This window comes from Clavelina lepadiformis, chromosome 8 (genome assembly GCF_947623445.1).
Source record: "Clavelina lepadiformis chromosome 8, kaClaLepa1.1, whole genome shotgun sequence".
NCBI lineage: Eukaryota > Metazoa > Chordata > Ascidiacea > Aplousobranchia > Clavelinidae > Clavelina > Clavelina lepadiformis.
In genome coordinates this window covers 17,153,385-17,178,460 of record NC_135247.1, presented here as the reverse complement: position 1 = coordinate 17,178,460, position 25,076 = coordinate 17,153,385, and the positions used below count along the sequence as shown (strand labels likewise).

At 36.9% G+C, this 25,076-nt stretch overlaps 3 protein-coding genes across 6 annotated transcripts; 1 reads left to right on the top strand and 2 right to left on the bottom strand.

The window, feature by feature from the left end:
* Window positions 1-205: 205 nt before the first annotated feature.
* On the bottom strand, window positions 206-9,068 carry LOC143469790 (glutamate receptor 2-like). Its single transcript, XM_076967607.1, has 19 exons — window positions 8,833-9,068; window positions 8,342-8,524; window positions 8,157-8,271; window positions 7,804-7,931; window positions 7,409-7,587; window positions 6,123-6,176; window positions 5,859-6,020; window positions 5,553-5,741; window positions 5,215-5,445; window positions 4,794-5,000; window positions 4,375-4,511; window positions 4,197-4,288; window positions 3,827-3,955; window positions 3,546-3,733; window positions 3,259-3,369; window positions 3,010-3,146; window positions 1,762-1,876; window positions 1,217-1,373; window positions 206-1,098 (listed from the first exon to the last, which is right to left on the bottom strand). The coding sequence occupies exons 1-19, from the start codon at window positions 8,930-8,932 to the stop codon at window positions 986-988; spliced, it is 2,727 nt and encodes a 908-aa protein (XP_076823722.1). The 5' UTR covers window positions 8,933-9,068; the 3' UTR covers window positions 206-985.
* A 758-nt stretch (window positions 9,069-9,826) lies between these two features.
* LOC143469457 (testicular spindle-associated protein SHCBP1L-like) lies at window positions 9,827-16,824 on the bottom strand. The gene is made up of 13 exons (XM_076967150.1): window positions 16,648-16,824; window positions 15,543-15,692; window positions 14,771-14,887; window positions 14,173-14,579; window positions 13,891-13,948; window positions 13,428-13,546; window positions 13,039-13,176; window positions 12,787-12,908; window positions 12,508-12,614; window positions 12,035-12,178; window positions 11,741-11,869; window positions 11,157-11,325; window positions 9,827-10,691 (listed from the first exon to the last, which is right to left on the bottom strand). The coding sequence occupies exons 1-13, from the start codon at window positions 16,807-16,809 to the stop codon at window positions 10,621-10,623; spliced, it is 1,893 nt and encodes a 630-aa protein (XP_076823265.1). The 5' UTR covers window positions 16,810-16,824; the 3' UTR covers window positions 9,827-10,620.
* A 954-nt stretch (window positions 16,825-17,778) lies between these two features.
* On the top strand, window positions 17,779-23,674 carry LOC143468361 (neuronal acetylcholine receptor subunit alpha-7-like). Of its 4 annotated transcripts, none has more exons than XM_076965522.1 (13): window positions 17,779-17,986; window positions 19,210-19,349; window positions 19,502-19,546; window positions 20,076-20,185; window positions 20,433-20,613; window positions 20,757-20,835; window positions 21,318-21,515; window positions 21,670-21,753; window positions 21,899-22,011; window positions 22,566-22,700; window positions 22,848-22,918; window positions 23,162-23,275; window positions 23,387-23,674. In XM_076965522.1, exons 1-13 carry the CDS (start codon window positions 17,920-17,922, stop codon window positions 23,484-23,486), a joined length of 1,437 nt encoding a protein of 478 aa, XP_076821637.1. In that variant the 5' UTR covers window positions 17,779-17,919; the 3' UTR covers window positions 23,487-23,674. The 4 variants fall into 4 exon arrangements, with proteins under 4 accessions (XP_076821637.1, XP_076821641.1, XP_076821640.1 ...); XM_076965526.1 differs by lacking the exon at window positions 17,779-17,986 and adding an exon at window positions 18,081-18,650; XM_076965525.1 differs by lacking the exon at window positions 17,779-17,986 and adding an exon at window positions 18,672-18,981.
* The last annotated feature ends 1,402 nt before the right edge of the window (window positions 23,675-25,076 follow it).

Sequence of the window (25,076 nt, the reverse complement as noted above, 5' to 3'; positions counted from 1 at the left end):
ATATCAATGTTTGGAAACGTTCATTGCTTTATTAACATTCCTACGAATTTACTTTAAATCATCCTTTTAAGAGTAAGTAACAGCCAGGTAATTTAACAACTAAGCCGCCAAAACAATTACCTAAACTGCAAATAAGTAATTGAAAATGTAACCAGGAGACCGGTAACCAACCAGCTTATCTCGCCTGCAAGCAATTTGTCTTTTTGGTTGCTTTATATTCTCAACAGAATTCAAAAGATAGTTACGTTAATATCAATAATTTTCATATTCACATACTTATAACAACATCTTATATATCGAATATAGCAAATGATATAAGTTCACAAAACAATAGAGTTTGCGTATGTGGGCAACATTGCATTTATAAATGTAGAAATATGTTTCCCAAAATAAAATATAAAGTAAAGTAATGAATAGGTTAAAAGTATGATTCATAAAGTATTTACCAGCATAAAGGGGTTATTGCATTGCTGTACACAACGGAAGTTAAGTAATTTGATCGAAAAAGTTTTATAAGGTGTTATCCGTAATTTAATCTTCTTTTGAAATGATTTGTTAAATACAGCTGCAAAAAAAAAGATATACTCAACACAAAAGTGCATTACAATACGAAATCGTCAAAGACAAAGCGGACAAATCTGTTTGATTTTATTTACATTTATCGTAATCGTATATTCATACATATCTTTCAACATTTAAGGAAAAGTATTTTACAAAATACCAAAAAAAAATCACAACACTGAATTATATTTGGTTTGAAAATATTTTTACAAATCTTACACCGGTTGATGCATTCCTCTAACACGGATCATTTTAAACAGCTACATATACAGGTTCATGGCGTGTGAATAGGCTTCGGTTTCCAAGCAAATGTGCGCGTCTTTGTTAGAAACAAAATGTTAAAAACCTTAGCCTAATTTGCTTAATACTGCTTAACTATTTCTTCAATCACAACAATCAACACCAAAAACGAATTAATAAAGCGTCAATTGAACATTAGACGATTGTCGTCATCTTGCGGCAAGTGAAAGATTGTCTTTGAGCATAGATTTTCTCCTTGGTCTTCATTGCCAGCCAGTGACAATGATTCCGGCATTGCTAAACGGCAATGCTTGTTTTGAAAACAACTTTGGCTATCTTCATTCGCATTACACAGTAACAGTTGTATATTATTATAAGTTAAGTATTGGTGAACTGAACATTTTTACAGGTGTACCTTTTTTAACTTTCTTCTCTTTATCCCTTTTTTTTCGTATGCTTCTAGCTTTGTAAAGGAATTCGACAACGGCGCAAAACATGGCAAGTACTAGACCGGCATATAAGATGTAAAATACGCCTGCGACGTTATTCATAGCCAGAGCCGGAGTCTTGGTCTGAAAAATAGAACAACAAACACAGAAAGATTGCTTTTTTGCTTTCATGTAACATTAATATACTTTTTATTTTGTTTTAAATCAAACCTATGTAAAGTCGGTTTCTATTAAATAAATCTATTTTATTAGATATAATCTCTATCGTTTTGTATTTTTCACATATTTTGACACAAAACAAGAAAAAATGCATTGGCCATGGCGTGTTTTTGGGGATCGAAACCAGTCTCTTAAATTTGTACAACGATCCCTCAGAATTTTTGCCTTTACAACTACTCCAAAAAATTAACATTTTCAGTCTTTAAAAGTCGCGGTCTTTTAAAAGTTCTTAGCTTTTGCCAAAGTCAAGCCTGAAAAAACTGAAAGGATAAATATTAGATTATTTATTCACCGGTGCTGCTTGCTCGCTGGGGCCACATTCGCTTTTGTCGTACCACCAGTAGTTCTTCATCTTTTGGAGCTTCCCTTGTTCGCGGAGAGTTAATATCGCCAAGTTGATGGTGTCGCTGGTATGTCAAAAAAATCTTAAGGTTAACCTGCCGTGTACTTTGAGGTCAAGTATAGCATTGAGCGTAAAAATATCGCGTAAAACTTCTCGGGATATAGACTGACAGAAAAAATTTTGTAACTTGCTATACAGTCGAATCCGCTTAATTCGGACACCGGATAACCCGGACAACCGCTTTATTCGGCCAAAATGCTCGGGAACGGAACAAAAGTAAAAATTGAACGTAAAAAACTCCTGTTAATTCGGACAATTCTCCGCTTAATTCGGACACAGGTTCGCAATTCCATCGTTAGGTTATGACAAAATAAACAGTACTTCGTTCGTTTTAAGACAAGATGCAATTGCATTATGAGCGATTATGGTGAAACAATGACGATCGATGCAGTAACAATCGACAATGAATTCCTATAAGGCCGTGCCAGCTTCATAGTCGCTTTTACTTCGGTACAATTGCGTCCATCTTGTAGGACAAAATTGTACAGAAAAGTTTAGCACAAAAATTGAAATTGCTCACTAAAGTAAACGAAGACGTTTTATGCGATCAGTGCCAGTTACTGCAGTATAGCGCAGCTGCAATTCATTTATTACGCAACAGTACAGTATTTTGAATGCGTTTTTTGCCTTTATGCATGACCATGAAACGAACAATTGATTTTCCGCTTAAATCGGACAAAGCCGTTTCTCCGCTTAATTCGGCCAAAAGTGAGCGGAACCAAAGTGTCCGAATTAAGCGGATTTGACTGTATATTCAAATGGCATTCAAAAATTTTAATTGGCTTATCAGGTAATGACTCTACGCATTCTTAATGCAAGGTCGCATTCCTTGGATCGAGAATGAGTATAATTTCAGCTCAAAAAATATGTCGACATCCATTATCCACGGCATCTTAAATTTGTCCGAGTATCTCTTAAAATTTATACTTCTACAACTAAACAGCAAAACATTAGCAGTTAGTCTGTCGCGGTCTCTTAAAATTTTTAGCGCTTTCGAAAGTCAATTCTTAAAAAAAAAACTGTTTCCAACCAATCTGGTTCTAGTGTTTTTGCTTCGAATTGCTCGATCATACAAACATTATGTTTTTTTTGTTTGAAACGTAACAGTTTATGTTTTGCTCCTCATACTGTCCTTACTAGTAACGCGACTCTTTTGCGAGAGCAATCCCATAACCCTTGGAATCAATATTGGGGCCGACCTTCAAAGTGTTACAAGGTTTGCGATGTTCCATGTATTCATTCAGGGAAGATTCCATAAGAAACGCGTATTTTCCCTGCACACAATAAGCTTTGTTAGGTATAAGTTTTAACTTCTTTAAACTTCTTTAACCACTGTTTAAAGGATAGCAAATAATTATATATTTAATCAAATGGAAGTCAACTTACACCGCTATTTCGCACTCTTTCAATCCCGTCTTTATTGGACTTTACAAACACCGACGGCGTTTGAGAGTTCATAAACGCCCACATTTTTTTGTAAGTTGGCAGGGGCGATTGCTATACACAAATAGGGGAATAACCTTAACCGTATTGCAGTTGGAGACTAACTCACGAATAAGTTTACAATAGTTCCCAAGCTTAGGAGTTATCATACCAAGTATAAGTTGTTTGGTCGCTTTCCTATCGTTATGACGTTTAGGCTACGTCTTAGGAAGCCTACTGTTATTAAGTACCTTGAAAAAGTTAACAGTCGAACCGGATTTCAAGGTTCCGTATTTTATGGATATCTGCTTGGCCAAGTCGTCGGCACCCGATATGGGCGAAACCATTCTGTCCACGGTGAGGAAGGCAGCCAGGTTGGCCGTATAAGACGAAATGATGATGAGAGTGAAAAACCACCACGCTCCGCTTACAAGTCTACCTGAAAGTTGCATAGGAATATGTGCAAAGACAAAGAATTATTTCAGTTTTACAAGTGCGTGTGTATAAGTGATACAAATACTTAACAAAATACCGGAGAACGACTTAGGTGAGATGTCGGCTCCTTGTTGTACAAACGATCCCAGGGAAAACCAGAAACTATTCATAATCCCGAAGTCGTCTAACGAATCGACATCTCCGTCGCTTTTGCTAAGAAAACTTCCTAAGCAACAGATTTCATTTGTTTGCTACCAGCTGATTTAGGCACCCAGCCAGCACAATCATTTCATCAACATAATAATATTATCACTTATTAAGTCATAAACATTGGAATAAGATTGTCACCGAATAAAAAACAACAATATTGAATAAATTAAAATTTGAAGTAAGAATTAAAAAACAATAATATTGAACCATGCATTATATAGTCAAAGTGAATAAGCCATTTGGCCGTTTGTAAAGACCTAATCTGGTTACGAAGTGGAGCATGACACTGACGCCGACATATGAAAGTAAAATGCACAACCATATATCGTTGGAAAGAGGTTCCAGAAAGCTGAATTCAAAAAAAAGTTATTAACTATCTAGTTATAACCTTTTCATTTTGCAATGGGAAATAAAATCTTAATTTAGGGGGTTCACCTGAAAATGTGAGGCATTGATTTTTCCGGCTTCTTTATCATGACGCTGATTCCAAGGGTCATAAAAGGCTTCGTGAAATCGACTACAGCTTCTCTTGCTGACGTAATTGTGAGAGGGGCGACGGCCATGTCAGCTTTCTAAGCCACAAAAATAACACGACTTTCAGGAACTTCGCAAGTTGTCAGTTGTAGCCTATGACGTCACCCGATCGCCAAGACATGTCAGAATGTTGAGAACCATTTTGACTACAGCTGAAGAAACTAATGTAAATATCTACAACACTTTTGGTCTCTCGGAGCAAAAAAAATGTTGCCAGCCTGGTACTTGGTAACACTTGGTACTTAAGTACCAGCTAGGCACAGGAAATGAAAATGTACACGGGATATAGAGAATGAAACTGTACTTTGGTGTTCCAGTACCTGATATTTCACTTCCCCTATCATACCGTTCCATATTCCATTTGCCTCGTTCTTGGAACCATATTGACCATCATCTACCGGTTTTATTATGTATTTAAAGGGAGCAATCGTATTGATCGCTCGCAGCAGATCGACGCAGAATCCTTCAAAACGATCGTTTCCTTCAAATTGGTTCCAATTTTTTTTGTAAGATACGTACGGCTCCTCCTGCAAAATTGCCATGAAAAGTTAGCCCCATAACTACACTACTCATACTGGGGCATGGAAAAGTAAAATATGTATTTATGCCAAAATAGACGAGAACAAAGAACGCGAAGATTTGATTTTCGAGTTTGAATCGAAAATCAGCTCTGTATATACGTAAATGATTATTTGGCAAAGATCAAAAAACCACCAGACCACAAAACCAAAGTTTACTGACTATTATGGTAGTAACAATGAGAATTCGATCTTTAATTTCTTTCTTAGGTTCGTCGTGGTCGTGGATACTTTCACTGAGTTCCAAGACACCTAAACCCTCTCCGTTTTGATCCGTCCATTGGCCTGTATGTCGCATGCCGGTGGGACCGAGGGAGAATACACCCACTGTATAATTTATACGCCTTCCGCTATCATCAAACGCTACTTTACCTGTCACGCCGTTGAGTGACACCTGCTCAAACAGCAAATAGAATTAACCAAAGCCTTGGCTAACAGCTAACAGCAAGCAGCAGAAAAGTCAAATCGTGTTTTTGTAAAATACTTGCTGAGTTAATATACTTTTTTGATGGCATTGCTGACATTGATCCCAGTCGACAGAGGAACTGGAGGCGACTGGTTATCACACGTGACAGACGATAGAGCTTTTTCATTCTGAACTTCCAAGAGAAAGGAATCGTCTGTTTGCGCTAGTTGTTTCATTCCCAGTGCCATGGCTTTAAAAGCATCGCAGACTAAAGCGTTCTCCCACTGGACAACAAAAAACCTTCCTAATTTCATGGCCCAATTGTTTTTAGTACAGTATTTTATCCATCATACGGGTTTATTCAGACCACAATCCTTTACCTTTATACTTTACAGGCTTACTTCATATGTGTCCGGTTGCGAATCCTCATCATCGGTCATTGAGGGATAAAGCTCACGGTTGTACTGGCTCAATTCCGACTTGCTGACGGGATCGACTAGACTGAGAAATGTGAGGATGCTTTCCTCGTAGGCATATCTCGACAGATTTCCAATTGTTAGTGACTGCAACATTATTTCAACAACGTTTGCTTACAACGCATACACGTACAACAACAACATCAGAAAATGGTGACGAAGATGCCAAAAGCTTAAGCGTAACTTTACCGGATCTGTGAAGACATAGTGATACTCAGCCGACAGCATATCCATTTTATGCAGCTGCAAAATATTTTATAGCTAAATTTTGATACCGATAAAAACAGAGCTATGTATTGTAAAGCTATTAATACTTTATATCTTATAGTTGAAACAATTTTGTAAAATTTATTGCAAAGGAACTTTTGAGCTAGACAGCAATTAAAAAATTCTCTTGGGAGACAGGAAAGATCGGTCTTTGTGAAATCATAATTGGAAACAAAGCAGTGAGTGAATATATGCTGTCTTCAAATATTGTTAAGAATAAGCAGTAAGACAGAAATAATGTAATTTATTGATTATCTCAAGCGCGTCAATACAGTTGTTAGGTCAAGGCAGGTCTGTTCTCTTTGCAAAAAACTAATGACAACTGATCCCGACGGCAATTAAACCGACAAATACGTCATATCAATGAAGAGGGCGTGGCATCTTGTGGCATCTTGTCGAAACGACGTTTTATGAGACCAGCTGATACATTCTATTGGGCCTAAATAGGCCAACCACAACCACACTAAGAGAAAGGGTTATATAGGCACAGCTTTTTGTTCCCTTTGGAACATTTTCATGTCAGAGCTCTTAAAACGTACGTCCAGTGGGTCCGAGATTAACAATATCGGTGAATAACCAGGGAGACGACTTAAAAAGTCGCTTACTGGAAGTCAATCTAATAAAATGCAAGACACAAAAGCATATCACCGTGATATGCACACTAAGACCTGAAAGTGGAAAATGCCCTATTGTTGAAAAAACATCTTTGAAGCGTGGTAACAGAAGATGCTACATGAGCCTTTACCGTTAAAAATAGGCTGGCTACATGCACAGCCCAAATGACGAACTAAACGTATTTTGAAAAGAGAGAAATATTTCAACGTTATTTTTAGTGAAATCTTGTTACATTTTTACTTCTGACTTGCATTGTACGGCTGTGAGACATAGAATAGTGCCGAAAGAAAAAATAAACGTTGCAAACTTTTAAAATCCTAAACTTTTTTAAATGATGAATTCTTTAAATTAGCCTAGCTGTCACCAGAGGGTGAATCCAAACCATCCCAAAAAAAGAAAAGACCGATATCGCAATCTACGAAAACATTCCTTTCATTTTAATTCTTACTGCGCGCAAAGTAATAAAAAACGATCGACACTAAAAAAAGTCAGGTAAATGAACCACTCGTCGAAACCTGAGGTAGGCCTGGCTTATTCAAACTTATACAGATATAGCTTAACAATAATACAGTAGAACCAAATAAAATCTATACCGCGTTGAGAACTTCCAATGCTCGTGTTCTGCCAAGGTCAATTATAATGTGACGTTCATCGTTGCAGGCCATGTCTTTTAAAGTTGACAAAATATTTTTCTTTGCCTCCAAGCTTCGTGCTTGAATGGGAATTTTTGCAGTCAAGCTAAATTCAAACGCTCCGGCCAAGGGCAAATGCACTTGAACAGGAAAAAATAAATATAAGTGCTGTGCTAAAGGCAAAAATATGACGATGCAATTTCAATTTAAGATTTTTTCTATGCTTTTTAGATTCTCATTTCCCTACTCTAATATATTTTGTTTTTCATTTATGTTTTGTGAAAAAGCTACAAATAACAGACGATGCACATTTCGTCGTTTCGGTATTGAAATTAAATGTAGAAAATCAGTAATACATTCAGCACTGTCGTATAGCAGCGTGAAACGGGGCCATTTAAACTTCTTAACAAGACTCAGCAGCGGCCTTTCCAAATTCGGGTAAATAGAGATCAGATACGGCGACGAGAGAGTGACAGTGGAAAAACTATGAATATTGAAGTGGAATTAGTTTTTATAGACTTGCATGTTTTTATACACAGGACTTTCCAAGTCCTTTCAACCAAGAGACGATTCAACCCAGAACGGCCCAACCAACATTATTTTTGGGTTGAATTTGTCTGGGTTTAATACGTTTTGGGTTAAATCGTTCGTGAGTTGAGCGACCACCATTTATTAGTCATTCAGTGTCCGGAAAGACACCTTAAGCTACCTCGGTGATATCCACGGTATTTGAAACGCTTCGGAAAAAGAAATCATAGTTCTTGCGGTCGTGACGTCAGAGAAACCGATGATGGACTGAGTCCGGTGGGAAGCGTGATCACAAACTAAAATCAGTCCATTGTTACGTAAAAGGTTTTTAACAGTGACGGTGGCAAAGATTGGATTATGACTTACATGCTTGGCCCATGAGGAAGCTGTTGTTAGCTTGGGTAGGTAGCAAAAAAGCTTGAAATTGTACTCTGGGCTTCTTTGCTCTACCAGTGGCCACTGCCAATCCTGTTACGTTAGCATTATGGCGTCGGGACATTTGCTTTAAGAGCGCATATGCTTGCTTGTTGCTTTCCGAAAGTATTGCACCTGGAATGGCAGAGAGCTTGTACAAGTCTTCATTTTCATGTGCGCCAAATCAAGAAATATTTTGTTAATTTTGGTATTGTGCGTCATCTACAAAGTCGTTTTTTTAAAGGCGGCCAGAAATTGTGACACACATTACCAACAAAAGTTGGAGTAATTTTAACGGGAAACTTAATCTTTAAATAAACTTTTCGTTATTACAATCCCTATACTAAAGCTGCACATGCTACAAACACTACTGCGTCCACTCGTTTAGAAGTTTATTAAAATTGCTAACGCCCAAACGAAAATAAAAGAATAATCAATCTTACCAACAGGTACCGAAGTATACGGGCCAACAGCAGATACGTGCTGAGCACACCTGAACCAGGAGACGACATGATAAAACAGAACGACTTTCGCCAGGAGCATGTTGCTGTCACACTTTGATTTTCCTTCACTATAGAAATCTGATGTGCAAGAATTAAGTACACCTAAAGTACTAAACGTAGCTGAACTAAAAAGCGGTAAGGTGGCCTATAGACTGACTTCCACACCTCGTCGAACGTTGTTAAGTAAGGTGTGTGAAGTCATTACATAAAGACGATAACTTTATACACGGTGTGGACCTACACCTCCACATCGATTTAAAAAAGCATTGATCGGCTTCTGGTCAACTTTTATTATTCTTGTTTAATGAATCTATGACAAGCATATTGAGGTGGGTGGGGGGGGGGGGGGGAATTAGTTTCTCTCTCCCATAAGGAAATCCTTATTTTAACGTCAATTGCTTTTGCTGCTGTTAATTCCCCAGTGAAAATGTCGAACTTCGTCCACGACTGGCACGTCTTTGTATTGAAGAAGATCTTTGGAGTATTGTACTTTCAAACTGTTTTTAGCAAATCTTATAACTGGGTTGAATTGCATTCATTTAACAAAGCCACAGTGGACCGTGCTTGGGTCAGTCAACGGAACTGCGCGATTTCCTCAGCTTTCTTAACACGACCCTATAATATCATACAGCTGATGAATTCAACGTCACAAAACACGTTTTTAGTTTCTCCCTGGACGAAATCAAACGCAATAATAATCGCAGGTCAGGCTCTCTTGTGACAATAACCACTGCCAACGGCCACCTTCTGTGTAACTTGGTAGGAAGCACACAAACTCCATTGAAAGTTATCGGTAATAAACTAAGTTTGCGGTATGAGTGGTGGCGACATTTTTCGTAAGAGAAATTGCATGTACAATGCATAAGCCTTGCCTATTGTCTGTCGTTTCATCACACATTCTTATCTAACTGTTGTCTGTAATAGACGCGATTCATACAAACGAACAAACTTTTTATTTTCTTTGTAAAATCATACTGGAGCAGCATTAGAAAAACTAAATGAAAACTCTAAAAGAACTAATGAATATAAAGAAAAACCTTTTGTTATCACAACAAGAATTCACAGTCATTAACTGAAAAGAACAAGACATATGACATGACGCTATAGCTACTACACAATCGTTACCCGTGTTTTGTCACAATGCTAGTAATAGATGTATCGTCTGGTAACAGATTGGTCAATATTGCAGTAGGCTTACAGAGTATTTCTACACACTTAATACGTCACAATGATTTACAATAAAAATTCAACCGGTTAAGTTGTTGGTTATTACAACATTGCTTCATTCATATCAAAGTAAAGATTATTAAATCACAGCATATTTGGTGACGTAACAGTAATTTTAAAAATAGTGAAATATTCCAATTGCCTCAATTCTGCAAGTTAGCACCGAAAAAATTTTAGCCATGAAGAAGCTAGGAGAAAATAAACAAAGGCACAGTATGATTATAACAACGGTTTAAAAAGCTCTAAAGCACAATGCTTAGGTAAATTTTACACAACTACAGTGAAGTGAAAAAACCGTCGATGAAAAAAGGTGGCGTACATTTCGAGAATTTTTCGTGCGAGATAGTACGCCAATATGAATCAAAGGTTAACCGAAGCCAATTACGGCGGTAGGAAAACAAAAAAAACTATAAAAAACAGCTATATCGTATCGACTGGTACACTACACTTATATACAAGTTGTGGATTTTCGAAGGAGGCAGACCTCTTCTAATTGGCACTTCAAGCGTTAACTTCTTCGATTGTGTTATTTTCTATTTCCACGTTCAAGAGACCTTTCAAAGATTCATCAACTGTAATGAAGAAATTATCTTGATGAAACCAAAACTTTTATATTCATAAAATAAAGTGATTCAATATTTATTTAAAAGCAGAGTACTTTATCAAAGTTTTAAATGGTAATAAGGTTATCAAAGTGACATATTAATTTCTTTCGTAAGAGCTTTGATGTTTATTGCTACGACAAAACTTAAAAAAGTTTTGAATTAAGAGTTGTATACTTGGTAGTATTTATAGAGTAACAACGACAAAACGATTGCCTTTTTACTTGAGAATATTCTAGTAAATTTTTCAACAATAGCTTAGTCAACGAAAGTTAAAAAACTTACACACTGTAAATAAATATATCAGAGCCTGACACGGCATGAACTAGATTACTAGAAGAACCTTGCCACGTCTACACCCTCAATTAATTATTTAATGATGAACAATCACATAAAAACTTCTCATTAAAAAGCAACAGTAAAAATATCACCAACCTTTTTCATTCAAACTTCTCATAGTTGGGGCATCCCCTCCGTCGCTCTTCATGTCAGACCCGTCGATAGCAGTGAAGCGTGACGTCTTCTTGCGGCCGACAGTGATACCAAACCCTCCCTCGCTACGAATAAAATTTCCACTCAGATGCAGTTTTGGCGGATCAACAACCTACAGGCAGTGAAAGCAAAGATATTAGAAACAACCTAACTACTGTTAAACACTATTGTCATGTTTTTTGTGATATAGGAAGTATTTCTTGCGTTTCAACCGTTGTTATAGATTAATTATCTTATCAAACAGTGTTAATGGATCTGTACTAACCCTTAATAGTATAGTTAATAAAACAGAGTAGACAGCAAGTCAAAGGTTAACTTGTAATTAGTGGAGACAGGCTTAAGATTATGACCCGAAGAAACAAGTTCAAGGTAGTAAAAACTCGTGGTAATAAGTTTAATGTAACCTTTGACAAGCTATCTAGTATCTACAGTAAACTGTTTTTGCTGTTATTAGCTGTTAAACAACAACATAAATTCCATAAATAACAACAGTATAATAGTGTGGTGAAGTTCTTCTAAACCCTCACATGCATGTGGACTCCGCCCTTTCCAACGAGTTCAGTCGCTTCACTGTGTTCAATCTCGTCTGAGATATTGTAGATTGAATTGTTTTTGAGATCAGCTACACATCCTGGCATCAACTCAACGCCGGCGCCCTACAGTGAAGAAAATTTGACATGCAAGCACCATAATCGCTTTGAATAATATGCTGATGCTTGGCAATTGACAACATTACTACTGTATTGTAACAATTTATTGTGCCCTACTGTTATGACAACAGTGAAAAAAAATCCAAATTTCTTACTGATATTTCACGCTACCTTAGCATTAGCAATAGTGCTATCTGTCATGACGAGCGTAGCACCTTCACAAACACTGATGCCGTTTCCATCACATTTAAACGAGCAGTTTATGACGTTGGCATGGCCGCTTTCGACTCGAAGTATTCCTTCAGTATTGTCCGCCTAGAAGTTCAAGTTTAATTTAGGTAAAAGGCGGAAAAGTAGAACTAGTTGCTTGAAAATAATTTTTAATTGGTGTTAGCAATCTAACATGACTGTATTAACTTCCACACGAATTAGGAAGACATTAGCAAAATGAATACGTCAAACATGGAAAATCATGTATTGTCATTTTACAATTAAACAAAGCAATCTCAGGCTGATGCTAACAAATAAAAGCTAAACTTTTGAGTTCTGCCCATGCTTCACAATGTTGATATACGTTGCTTGGAGCGATTACACAAACCATTGCCACGAGGCACTTAGCCAATGAAAAATAAGACCTTACCAACCTGGACAAACGTTATGTTTTGCAAAGTAACATCAGCTGAGGCGATGTTTACAAAAAGATCATCGTATGGGATTGCTTCGATGATGATCTCATCTCTGTCACCTTCTCCTGCATAACAACCACCAGGATTAGTCAAATGTCTTGTACTGGTAAAGGTGGGGTGCAGGCCAAACAATCCAGCACAAAAACCACAACGGCATTGCAACAGTACTTATACCGTTAGAGCAATCTAACTGAAGAGAAAAGATCATACTTTTCAGCAGGGTTTTGCCAAACTTACCTCTGATAGTGACAGTTTCTGTTAGCTCATGAAATCCTTCCCCGCTGTATAAACCCGGGTAAATAATGATGAGATCGCCCTCACAGCATTGTCTGAGTGCAGTGTGTGGGCTATGGTGCTGCCTGTCAAATATTAACATAAAGTGAGAGAACGTTGAGAGGTTTGCGGTTTGTTGTTAGAAACAAAATAAACTACGGCACACAGATTTCAAACATATTACAAGGCACTAAAATACTCAACACTCTGACTTACTGCATAACGGCATCGTCTGGAAAGTCCTTCAGCATCGATGGGGTGAGTTTCTCTGCTACGATATGAGTGACGGTGGTTTGGTCTTCTCGAGGCCCTTTTGTTCTCCTTAAAACTCGGGGGAAACATGGACCATCCGCTCTGGAGATAACAAAAATATATTTACACTTTGTCTATGATACTATGAAGTAAATTTAACCCTGCATTTCATGGTTGATATTTTAAATGATTTCTAGTTCAGTTTAATTACTGGGTCCAACTACATTGAGTTTAATTATTATCAGAAGTATATGTACCGTATTTACAAATTTTTCAGTAAACAACAATCATGCATATGAGGCTGCCTGTAACACAAATCAGAAGCAATTGTGACAAATGATGACGTCACTTACCTCAGTTGTAAGGTTTCCCAAATCTGCAACAATCCACTGAGCATAAGAACTTCATAATATTTCCTCCAACATTCAACTGCTTCGGTATTGGTAGGTTCCCCCTCACTTTGAATGCGAGACTAACAAAAGAAAGTGACAACTACGTCAAAAGATCTTATTCGATACTACGGGCCGATTGACGTTGTAACGTGATTGGCTGCCATCAACTGGGGTGTTGTTTAATTTTCGAGAGTGAGAAGTATAACCATCTGAGAGGAAAGTTTTGCGATCTACTGTTGTCAAAAAATGTAATAGTAATAATTATCCGGACGTTTCCATCAATACTAGAGTTCAAGCAAGTTCAAGCGTTCCAAAACAAGCACTTTGCAGTTTCATTTGGGGTCCATCGCTTTGTTGCATTTGCATTGAAGCAATTGCACATTAATTAAATTTACTGCACCTCAGCAGTAAACAATTTCTGTACCTGATAATCTAGCAGTTCCTTTCGACGTACAAAGTACTTTGCCATGGTTCGGTTGTATCTGAAAATGAAAGAATGTATGTTCACCGTATAAATGTAGTAAGTTACCAAAAACATTGATAAGCTTCAAAATGAAATGTCATTAAAATTATTAAAAGATCTTCTAAGTTTTTGGTCTTAAGCAGTTCCGTCACCTGTTTGTTTTTATCAGTTCACAATTTAAGAAAATAACGGTAAACACTGCAAGAGTAAGCGAGGTCCGCTCCATTTGACAGATCTGCCTACCTGGCAACCAACGGAGCTGGTACAAGGCCACTGATGACATCATAATAGAGGCGCAGTCTGGCACGGAGGTAAGCATCGAATGCATGGTCACCGTCATCCTCATCGTCCCAGTCCCGACGGATGTGTTCGAAGAAAAATCTTGCGTTATCCACGACCTGAGCGATGAATCTCTGATGAACCTCCTCCTGAATCTTGTTTTCCAACTTCGAGACACCGTCGTCATCATCGTCGTCATCACTACTATCACTGTCATCGATAACCGTCACAGGATAGAGCTCTACTATGTCGAGCGTAAAGTCAAGTTCATCAAGTTGAGCCTCGATTACGTTTTTAGGTAACGATGGCTCGCTGCATACGAGTGGTTCGAACAGAGACACATGCGCCTGGTCTGCACACACATCGTCCACCTAGAAAAAAAGTAAAAGCTAGAACTAAAATCTTTCGGTGAACACGGCGCATAGAAATAAAATTGATAATTATTTACAATTTTTAAGCCATTGCAGTAAATCTCTTGATTTATATTACATCGCAGCTAAGGTTTCTTAACTTTTGTTATAAATACAGAACTTAACAACACAGCAATGGTAATACCGCATACCTCAACCAAAATGTCAACCGTTGTTCGAAAATGACCGTTGTATGGCCCTTTCCACAGTGCAAGCCATTTTTTATTCATCAGATTTTCTTCCAAATAGCAATGAACTTGGCTTAAAACCTATTTATTAATAGAATGCAAACATGTTGATGTCTTGATGATAGGAATAATAAACCCTTGTAAAATTTAAAAAACTCTCGTTTTTATGTCATAAGATGTTACATCATATAAGACAAAAGCCACCATGAATAATACATGTGTGACAAATTATTATGAAATATGTAATTAGATAAGAAATAGTCTCAGAATCACATCAACAGTATGTTGGACGAAAAAAATTTGTTTTTTAAGTGAAACACATAATACACATTATACATAGGCCTATATGCTTCCGGAAATAGTTGCGTGACATTGGTGATCAGATTTAAACAATATGCAACCAGACTTTCATCTTTGAACTGAGAAAAATCTTTAAATGTCTTAAACTTGGTCATTATTGTTCTATGCTTGAGTCACAATTACTAAAATGATGCAAGTATTTTTATTTCTAAGTTTTACTTAATTTGCTTTTTTCCAAATTTCACAATATTTGCTCTAGAATTACTGGTACTAAGTGTTATAAACGCCTTGCCCAAGTGCATTAATTCGATACTGTAGCACCACTGAGTTTCAGATATGTAAGCTACTGCTTAGTTGTGAGTTAGATGTTCAAAGTGCTAAACCAACAAAATTGAAACTATATATGTAGAAATAAGAAGTAGGCCATTATATTCACCTGGGCAGGTCGACATTCCGCAATTTTCAGTTCTTTACAGTAAATATCATATCTTTCCTGGCAAGACAACTTTGGAACTCGAACAAGGTTTGGAGTTGGAATGACATGATACGATGAATTCTGCGTTATTTTCTCAGATGTGCATGGAATCTACAAAGTATACAAAACAACAAAAGTTTTCCATGAACCATTGCAACTCAATATTATGTCTATAAATCAAAGTTTTTTATATCAGGAGCTAAGATACATCAAAGTTTTTATCTATGCCCTAATACAGTGCTTCTCAACCTTTTCCTTGCAGCGACCCATATATCAAGTGTAAATTAATAGCAAAGGTTTGATGACCTTATTTCCCCAACTACATTTCACACAACTTTTTGTAAGCATAGAGTGAATGACACGTAAGCAAGACAATTTAACACCGGAAAGTCCGAATTTAGTTAACGAGTGCCTAGATTTTGTATTGTTTCTACAACTTTGTTAAAGTTTGGGGCAATTTTGCTCAGTGCCAATCTCATATTATGTTCAGGCTGAAGAGAATTTCTCATCTATGCTTTGATGTAAGTGCAGAAAAACCACTCTTACAAAGACAGGCAGTATCAAGCAGCAGGCTATTACTGCGCGCGTGCCAACTCTTTTCTCTTTTCATCCTTGATTTTTCCTAATATTTTTCTAGTTGGAAATTACCAACATGTTCTCGTATTTTCTTCTGGAATAAATGAGAAAAAATACTACACTGTACTAGCCACCAACCATGTAATCATCACTATACAAGCCACCACTGTTTTAATGTCACAGGGATATTCGTCAATCATCAATTTGTTGCTACAAGAATTCGTTAGTAAGAAACGTCAAACGAATATGCAATAGAATGTGGTACTCATTTATAAAAGGCTTCGTAAACTACATGTAGTCGCAACCCAAAATTGGGTCGCAACCCTGGGGTTGAGTAGCACTGCCCTAATGCAAAAATTGCACTGAATAATACTTAACACCTAGGTCAGCAGGTCCACGCCCATGAAAATTAAATAGAAATGAAACATTTACAAGGTACAACAATGTATTTACACACACATAAGATAAAATGTCCCGAATCTATGTGTACCTCATCCAAAGGGCCTTCAGTGATTCTGATTGCTTTAACTCCATCTTCCAAGGATTGAGGAGGATCTACTTCTGGAACGCTTTCACTGGATGCCATATCTTGGTCAGACATTTTTTTGGAAATTATAAAGCAACCGTGTCTTAGCTTAACCCTGGCCTTCATATAAAAACATTCAGCAAATGAACACACAAAGAATCCGAGTTCAAAAGTTTAAACTGTAGGCGAATAAGATCTGAAAGTATGGTAGCATACCATAACGTAGCTGACACAGCCAAATGCATCTGTTGCTACGTGACAACTTTGATGACCGAGTTACTCTAGCATAGACATACCAGCTTTGCTAAGCTTGAATTAGTAGATTGGGTACCGTACTGCTGTTGTCTGGTACTGTCTTAGGCTTGATCAACTGAACAACAGTAGGCTATAGGCCTATACTGCGCTTTGCAAAGGATTGAACATAAGCCTGCTTGATTACCGTAATACTTGCAAACCATGTTATGTCAGTTTATCACATGGATTCCAAAGTTACCAGAAAAATATCGTTGTAGCCTAAAATTCCGAGTAACAAATCTAACATAAACTTTTCGCTGCCATGTGCTACGAGTCTTTGTCAGTTTCAATTCCTCGTTCTTAACCGCCGCTGCACTGGTTCAAATCCATTTCGTTTGTTGCGTCAGTTGCTTATTGTGACGTCATAATAATTTATAACAAGAAGGAAAAAAAATCTGAAATGAGAATTTGTGCCCACTTGCGGTAAATATTAACACAACGATGAAAACAAGATTAATTTAGTCATCGTACACTTAACAGTATTTTAACGGTAGTGTAAAATTTATTTTAGCGTAAAAAATTGATTTTACTTTCTCTATTTATTAGATCAATGCATAATTATAACTTAGTATACGTGCAGAAACTTTAAAATTTCTAATAAAATTAGATTTATTCCAATCACATTAAAAATTACGCAATTCATTTTTAATCACAAAAAATGAGTTTGTTTCTTAAAAAGTAAATTCATAGTAACGCAGTGAGTCATAACAATAAATAATACGCGAAGTGAAGAAAGTAGCCTAATCAAAGGCATGTTCATTTTGGCCGGGATTGACTTCGTGGTTTTGACTTCTTCCCTGAAACTTTCTCCTAGCTTGTCTGCTTTTAAAACAGACCAGGACATCTTTCTTTCTAATCGGCTTAGATATAGAGGTAGATTCCTTTGCAGTGCAGAAAGCTGCGGGTGTTACTTGTTATGCATAGTCTGGTCAAAAATACGACATGGAAATCTTCTACAGAATTTTAATGATTACCTTGTTTCAACTCCTTTGTAGCCACGTCATACCAGGTGAATTGTTATATAAGTTATGATGTATTGATGCACTCTAGGCTTTTTAGTTTCAGTTACAGATACGTATATAGGCTATTCTCAAAATTACGAAAATTATTTAAAAAGTATTCGTTGGTTCATACCGATATAGCCTAGACCTAATAATGAACGAGAGGTTGAATACAAATTACAGCAAGTTTATTTTGATGTAGTGAAAACAACGGAAAGCGAGGAATAAATAAAATTCTAGTACAACAACATATAGAAGTACGAACTTTGGAAGATTTCTTACTCAAAGCGCTGTTAAAAACTTTGTCGCCTTTCTAGTTTCAAGAATGGCCTGGGGTAAAAGAAGTTGTAATCATAGTCGAGGAATTTTATGTAAGCTAACATTGCCATAACTTTCTGAACAGCAAGTTTCTATTTCAAATTATGTTACCGGTAATGATAATAATCACCAACAACGTATTGGGATAAACGATTTAGTTGAGCCAAACGCGTAGCAATAGCGTTTGTTAGGTAATAAGGATAAGCTTGAGGCTCGCTAACTATGCAAAAAATGTAAGTTTTCGTGATCATCTGACACATCTGCAGAAATCACCAAAATTTAATCGACGAGCACCGTCTTATGCGTTGGCTACTGCGTCTTAAATGCGCTCGTTATCGAAGCAAAGATGATGATGTAAGATCTGGATAAGATATATGTTGTCTTTCAGTTGCAGTATGTATAGACTACTCCCAAGTGGCTGCAGGGAAGATGTTTGTGCGACACCAAGGGATGAAATCATAATCATAAAATTTATTTACACCATAACTGGTGTTTGTTTTACAATATAGACCCGCGCTATATAATAAACTAGTAGCCTATTCTTGGTATAGCCTACAGCATATTTTCCTGAACCAAATATTTACGCTTAAACATCAGATATCGCTGTAAGTAAAGTATGCGTTAATGGACGGCGACAACTGCTTTTTTATTGTTTATCAAGTACAACCTACAAAATCTCTAAAATGTAAGGTAACTTGATTTTTATATGAAATGTCTTTTTGGCTTATTACATTACAGCAAACAACATCATATAAGTTAGTATAAATTGTAGGATAATTTAAAAATACATTTTCGAAATCGGAAAATTAAGAAGATCTACAAAATCACGGTTGCAGAAACCAAACCGAGAGATAAAATCATGTATGAGATACGAATTTATTTTCATGTTGTCACAGTTTTTCTGAATTTTCAGAATGCTCAGCGAGTCAAGCTGAAAAAGATTTGATAAAATATCTCTTCAAAGATTACGATCCTATGATACGGCCAGTCCCTCTCTACTCTGATAAAGTAAACGTCAACTTTACCATAACATTGCAACAGATAGTTACGTTGGTAAGTTTCAACTTTCGGCAGGTTTTAATGATGCTACTGATAGGTCTTAAAATAATGGAACCAAGCCGACCCCACTGTTGTTGTCATCAATTTCAAGAAACTTTGTTTCCAAAAAAAAATACCAAAAATTGTTCAACTTGTTTATGTTTTAGGATGAAAAAAATCAACTTCTCACGACCAGTATATACACAAATATGGTAGGTGGCAATCTTAGGTTTGAAATCAATTTGAGATAGGCCTACATACAGACCTATTGGACGCAAAATAAGCCTGTATAATGACGTAACCGTTACTGTTAAAGGTTATCTTTGTAAATGTTAAGCGTTGACTAAACACTTTGGCTTGAAAAGGTGAAATAAATCAATGAACTTATTATCCGTTATGTCATAACCTGCAACAAGTATACAGTAGCTTATATGCAAAGGCGTGGTCCAATCGCTATGCATGAGAAAAAGGGAGGCCATGCAAGATATATTTATAAGATTGAATATCTAGGTCTAAGAATATAACATATATATAAAGTTATGTGGCCGTGTTAGTTGTTAAGCAGCAATTATTACCTTAATTAGTTTTTAGCACGTTTTAAGCCTTTTTGGCTTTGTCACTATTTCCCGTTCATTGGCGCACAGACATTTATCCTAATAACAACAGACTTCATTTTTACGTCTCCACCGCGCTTTTGACAAAAAAAATAAAATGATTGATTGATCATTATTCTTTGAACAGAAATGGTACGACACTTATCTAAAATGGAATTCAACCCAATTTGGCAGAATCAAGTCAGTTCGGCTGCCGGCATCAAGGGTTTGGAAGCCAGATGTCTTAGTCTACAACAGGTTTGATACCACACGGGAGACCTGTCACTGTTACACATATAAAATCATAAATTGATATATTCCTCGGTTAAATTTTTTCTTATTTCTTATGCTTTACCATTTATTTCTTTGTCATTCACGTCTGATGTAAAACAGGCATTCATTGAACTTTTTGTCAAACTTTTCGGTCCTGCATAGTCTTTCTAAGAATTAACTTGTAGCTTGCACCTGCTTTGGTGCCTTAACATTCGAAACCTTTGACGTTTAGCGCCGTCGACACGTTTGACAAAACTTTGCAAACAAACGTGATCGTTTATGATGACGGACACGTTGAATGGCTACCTCCTGGACTCTACGTAACGACGTGTGACGTAGACATCACTTATTTTCCCTTTGATGAGCAGAAATGCAAAATCAAGTTCGGGTCATGGACCTACCACGGAGGACTGGTATGAATAAAATGAGGATGATTGCTATATTCTGTGAGCAGTTGTAGATTACCTGATAACAGCAAAGCGAGATGGCATAAAAATTTTCTATAGTGGCATGTAAATGTTCTATAAAAACTTTAAAAAATGAACTAAATATTCAGGTGGATTTAATTCTGCAAAAAGCCGTGTTGAACATGGAGGATGGAAGTTATTTTGAAAGTGGAGAGTGGTTACTAGGCGGTGAGAATTTGGAGTTACAGTGAAGCTTTGTGAAGAGAACTTTATACTTTTGCTTAAAAAATCAAAAGAAAGTTTCTGAGTCGAAAGAATACTACCGTACTAAGATTCAAAAGAGCAGAATAATTAAACTTAATTACTTGTCACTGTCCATGTACTGACGTGAAAGATCCAAGGTCAAAGAAATATCTTGTGGATGAAACGTTTTTGGATTGTTTTTGCCTCATAGTCGCAGCACAGTCTTTGAACAATTTTCTGCAAGTTGTTATTTTCACATCTCATTTCTTTTCTCTCTCTTCTCTTCTCTTTCTTTCTTTTCTCTCTCTTTGTTCTCTTCTCTTTTCTCTTATCTTCTCACAAAACCAAGACCCATCACAAGAAGGCACAAAGTTATTCTGCAGCCCAAGCTATGACTTACACTGTCAGTGAAGGGAAATTGGTAAACTAAAAGTTAAGACTTGACTGCATTTTGTGTTCAATTTCAGGTGTGACGGGCGTTAGGAATGAAATTCCTTACGACTGCTGTCCCAATGCGCCGTTTGTGGACATAACTTTCACCATACACATGAAGAGAAGATTACTTTTCTACGTGTTCAACCTCATATTACCTTGCTTTCTTATCACGTCCCTCACGATTCTAATATTCTTGCTTCCCGCAGATTCTGGGGAACGGATATCATTGGGTATAAAACTTTTTACTTACTGAGTATACTATAACTAGTTTAACTACCCATAATTGTGTTGTAAGTGGTATAATTTCAAAAAATGAATATGGCTTATGTAGGCCTAGCCTCATTTATCCTCAGGAAATAATTTTAAGGCCACATTATTGTTTAGGTATCACCCTTCTGTTGGCGTTGGTGGTTTTTCTGCAGCTTGTAGCGGAAACGCTTCCTCCCACTGACGTCGTTCCTATTCTAGGTGAATGTAGCTCGAAGTTTTAAGCTAATGCTAGGCCTACACAAAACTGGTAGCCTAATGTTGTAACCTATCTACAGTATACAATAGACCTATAAGTGCAATGTAATGCACAAAGTCTTTTTAACGCTCTTTTTCAATTCTGCAGGAAAATTCTTTGGCTGCTGCATAATCATGATCACTATGGCCATTCTCCTGACCGTCTTGTCACTTAACTTTCACCACACTACCAAAGCAACAACTAGCGAAATGCCCAAACATGTAAGACCACTTTACACCCGAGGAAACATTTTACTATATAAGTAGGACTAAACATCGTATTACCGGTTATGGTATAGCACTTTTAAGGTTAACGTTTATTATTATACGCGAGCTTTCGTCTTTAAGTGTGGCCAAAATGACCTATAAGCAATGTTCCCTCTAAGCTGCGCGCGTGCGCAAATGCGCACTGCTGACACGGTCTCCGCGCACAGAAAATCTGTGCTGCGCACAAGAAAAAAATCCAACCTGAATTGAAAATAAAATAAACGCATAATTATAGCCACAGTGCGCACGTGGAACGTTTGATGTTGCTCACAGTGGTCCAAGGGACCGCTCAGGGAGTTAGTGTGTTTGCTCAGACTCGTGAAAAATTAGAGGGAACATTGCCTATAAGCTACCTTATGGAAAGGTTCTACCCCAATTCGGCTATTGTAATTGCTTTTATTAGGGGTTAACACGGTTCTGCCATCATCAAAATGAACGCTTTCACATCTAAAAAACATAGGCCCGTAATTAAACGGATCGAGTGCAAATGAGTGGTTTGCTGTTTTCAGATTCGCTGGCTATTCTTGTATGCGCTACCTAAACTGCTTCTAATGAAAGAAATGGCTCACAAAGATGGGGAAAACATGAAATTCCCGGTACGAAACAACAGAGCTAGCAAACCCGAAAATAACTCCCTGCTTGCGGTAGGTGAAGAATGTTAAAGTCATTCGCAAAAAGATTTAAAACTTGATTTTGATCATAATTTAATTGGTCATACCTGCTGATTATGGGCTGTAGCTTTGTTTTAAATGTATGTCCACAAAACTTACCTAAACTGTTGTTGGATTAAGGTCGCTGACAAAATGGATGAGTGGAACACTGATCAAGGGCAGGAAATGACAGAATTGAACAAAGCCAACAAGTGAGTCGCGTTAAGCTGTTAAACAAGAATCCTGTTAAGTCTTTATCGTCTACAACAGAAGGAAAAATAAACGAGAAACGAAATAAAACAATTATTTGTATAAAGTCAAATTTCTATCATTTTTACACTAAGTTATGACATTGAACCTTAGCAACAAACAATTTGAAATCTTTAATAACTAATTTTGTGATGCGCATGTATAGTAGGCCTACTATACAACGTTACACCATTCCAACATTTCAGAGAAATCAAACGGGTCCTTGAGGAACTGCGTTTTATCACCGGGAGGTTGAGAGACGATGATGAAGATGAAAAGAGTGCCACCGAGTGGCGATACGCAGCGAGAGTTCTGGACAAGTAAGATTTGAAAGTTGTTTTCTTTTTAAAAATTTATTCGAATTCAAAAACATATTTACCTTCGTGTTGATAGAAACAACAAGTATGATTTTTGCTTTTATTTCTTCGCAGATTTTGTGTCTGTTTTTTCTTCTTTTACTTGATATTATCTGCCCTTTTTACAATTGGAATTGCCCCCGGCGCTCTAGCGCCACGCCTCGAGCACGCTTGACTGAAGTTCTCGGCCACACACTAGAGCAATCACTCGAACTTTACGGACATTCGTCATGGATATTATTTTTTCGATTTAACGTTTGTCAATTCTTTTCAGAAGTTTCTGAATATGGCATGTAATCCATTGCGTAATTACACCACTAACTGCTAAAATTCTACTATCACAATAAAGGTGACAAATTAAAATTTGAAACTGTAAAAAACGTTCGTTACATTGGAAAGGAAGAATTTCATTAGAAAAATCCGCAATAACTTGTCTTGATTGTCCGAGCATACAACTGTCTTAGGTTAACTAGCTGGCTTAAGTTAAAGAATAAGTGGGGTAGATAAAGCTAGATAATCTTACACACCACGTCAAGCTACAAGTCTGAAGTTCTATGAAATAACATCTTATCAGGTTGAAAAAAGCGCGGTCCAGCGTCGAGCAGAGAAAATCAACGTCTTAAAATTGTTTTTAGCATTTTATTATAGTGCAGCAATATTTATTCTCGGACTGAGGAAAGTCTTTGTACGACCTCAACTCGGCGATGATTCCTTATCGGTCGAGCCCCAGTACCCGAGCTGGCGGTTATTCAAGTTCCGATTGTCAAACATTTTTTCTTTGTTTTTTATGTATAACTATAAATAAAATTAAACAGTACAAATATTGAAATACCTTGTCCTAAGATATTCCGCAATTCCTCACTTTCCGACAGCACACCGTAAACTGTGAGCCGCTTTTGGTGAGATCAGAAAATGCAAACGATTTCCCAGGGTAGGCCTGTGATAAAATCCATTTCTATATTATGGTGATTCAGTCTTCAGGGTCAAACGGCTCAGACCTATAGGCCTATGTATTCTAGTGTGAGATGAATATGGGACATATGTGGACGATTATTGTAATAATGTTTTCATATTTGTAACACGTGTTCCGAGTTGCGCATCTTGATATCCGGAGAATTTTGAAAAGGCTGCCACTATTTCACCGGAAACAATTGTGCGTTCAAAACTATTTTTCAAAGTTTCTTGTTAACCTAACTAAATTGTTATAACATAGTAACCAAAACCTAACCCAAATCTACCTTCTCATCTAAATCTAATACCACTCAAAATCTTAAATAGCTTAATCAACTTTTTGCATGGTCTTTCTTCTAACCTTACCGCCTGTCTTTAAGAATAGGCTGCTTGATCTACTTACGGTGAAAACTCCCTTTTTCGAAAGTATGGCAGTTTTTCGACGAGAAATCGTGCGTGCAAAGGCGCAAATTTTAGTGTGACGGCGTGAACAGAAGCACCAATTCTTTGTTTATTTATTATAAACTGGCGTTCAAACAACCATTTTTTTTTGTTTATTTATTATAAATCGGCGTGAAGATAAAAAAGTTGGCGCCCATATTGATAAATCTCATGTGTTCAGGCGCCACATTTTCCACTAAAACTAATCTTCGATAACATTATAAGTTGAAAATGTTTAAATTGGAAAGTATGTTATTTATCAGTTGTTCTTGTTCATAACAAATCCATTGACAGCCATATTGTTCATTAAACTTTACTTTAACTGCTTCTGTAATGTATATATTTTAAGTGTGTTTGTACAAAAACTGATATT

Bases quoted from the DNA above. Each gene is read 5' to 3' on its own strand.
- LOC143469790 (XM_076967607.1), bottom strand. From the start codon at position 8,932: ATGCTCCTGGCGAAAGTCGTTCTGTTTTATCATGTCGTCTCCTGGTTC. The intron at 8,525-8,832 runs GTAAGATTGATT...CTGCCATTCCAG, and splicing joins GTATACTTCGGTACCTGTTG to GTGCAATACTTTCGGAAAGC. The intron at 1,099-1,216 runs GTACACCTGTAA...ATTGCCGTTTAG, and splicing joins AGAGAAGAAAGTTAAAAAAG to CAATGCCGGAATCATTGTCA.
- LOC143469457 (XM_076967150.1), bottom strand. From the start codon at position 16,809: ATGAAGGCCAGGGTTAAGCTAAGACACGGTTGCTTTATAATTTCCAAA. The intron at 12,615-12,786 runs GTAAGTTTGGCA...GTTGTTATGCAG, and splicing joins AGAAACTGTCACTATCAGAG to GAGAAGGTGACAGAGATGAG. The intron at 11,870-12,034 runs GTAGCGTGAAAT...TCTTCACTGTAG, and splicing joins GCACTATTGCTAATGCTAAG to GGCGCCGGCGTTGAGTTGAT.
- LOC143468361 (XM_076965522.1), top strand. From the start codon at position 17,920: ATGGAAATCTTCTACAGAATTTTAATGATTACCTTGTTTCAACTCCTT. The intron at 20,614-20,756 runs GTATGAATAAAA...CTAAATATTCAG, and splicing joins GGACCTACCACGGAGGACTG to GTGGATTTAATTCTGCAAAA. The intron at 22,701-22,847 runs GTAGGTGAAGAA...TGTTGGATTAAG, and splicing joins AAAATAACTCCCTGCTTGCG to GTCGCTGACAAAATGGATGA.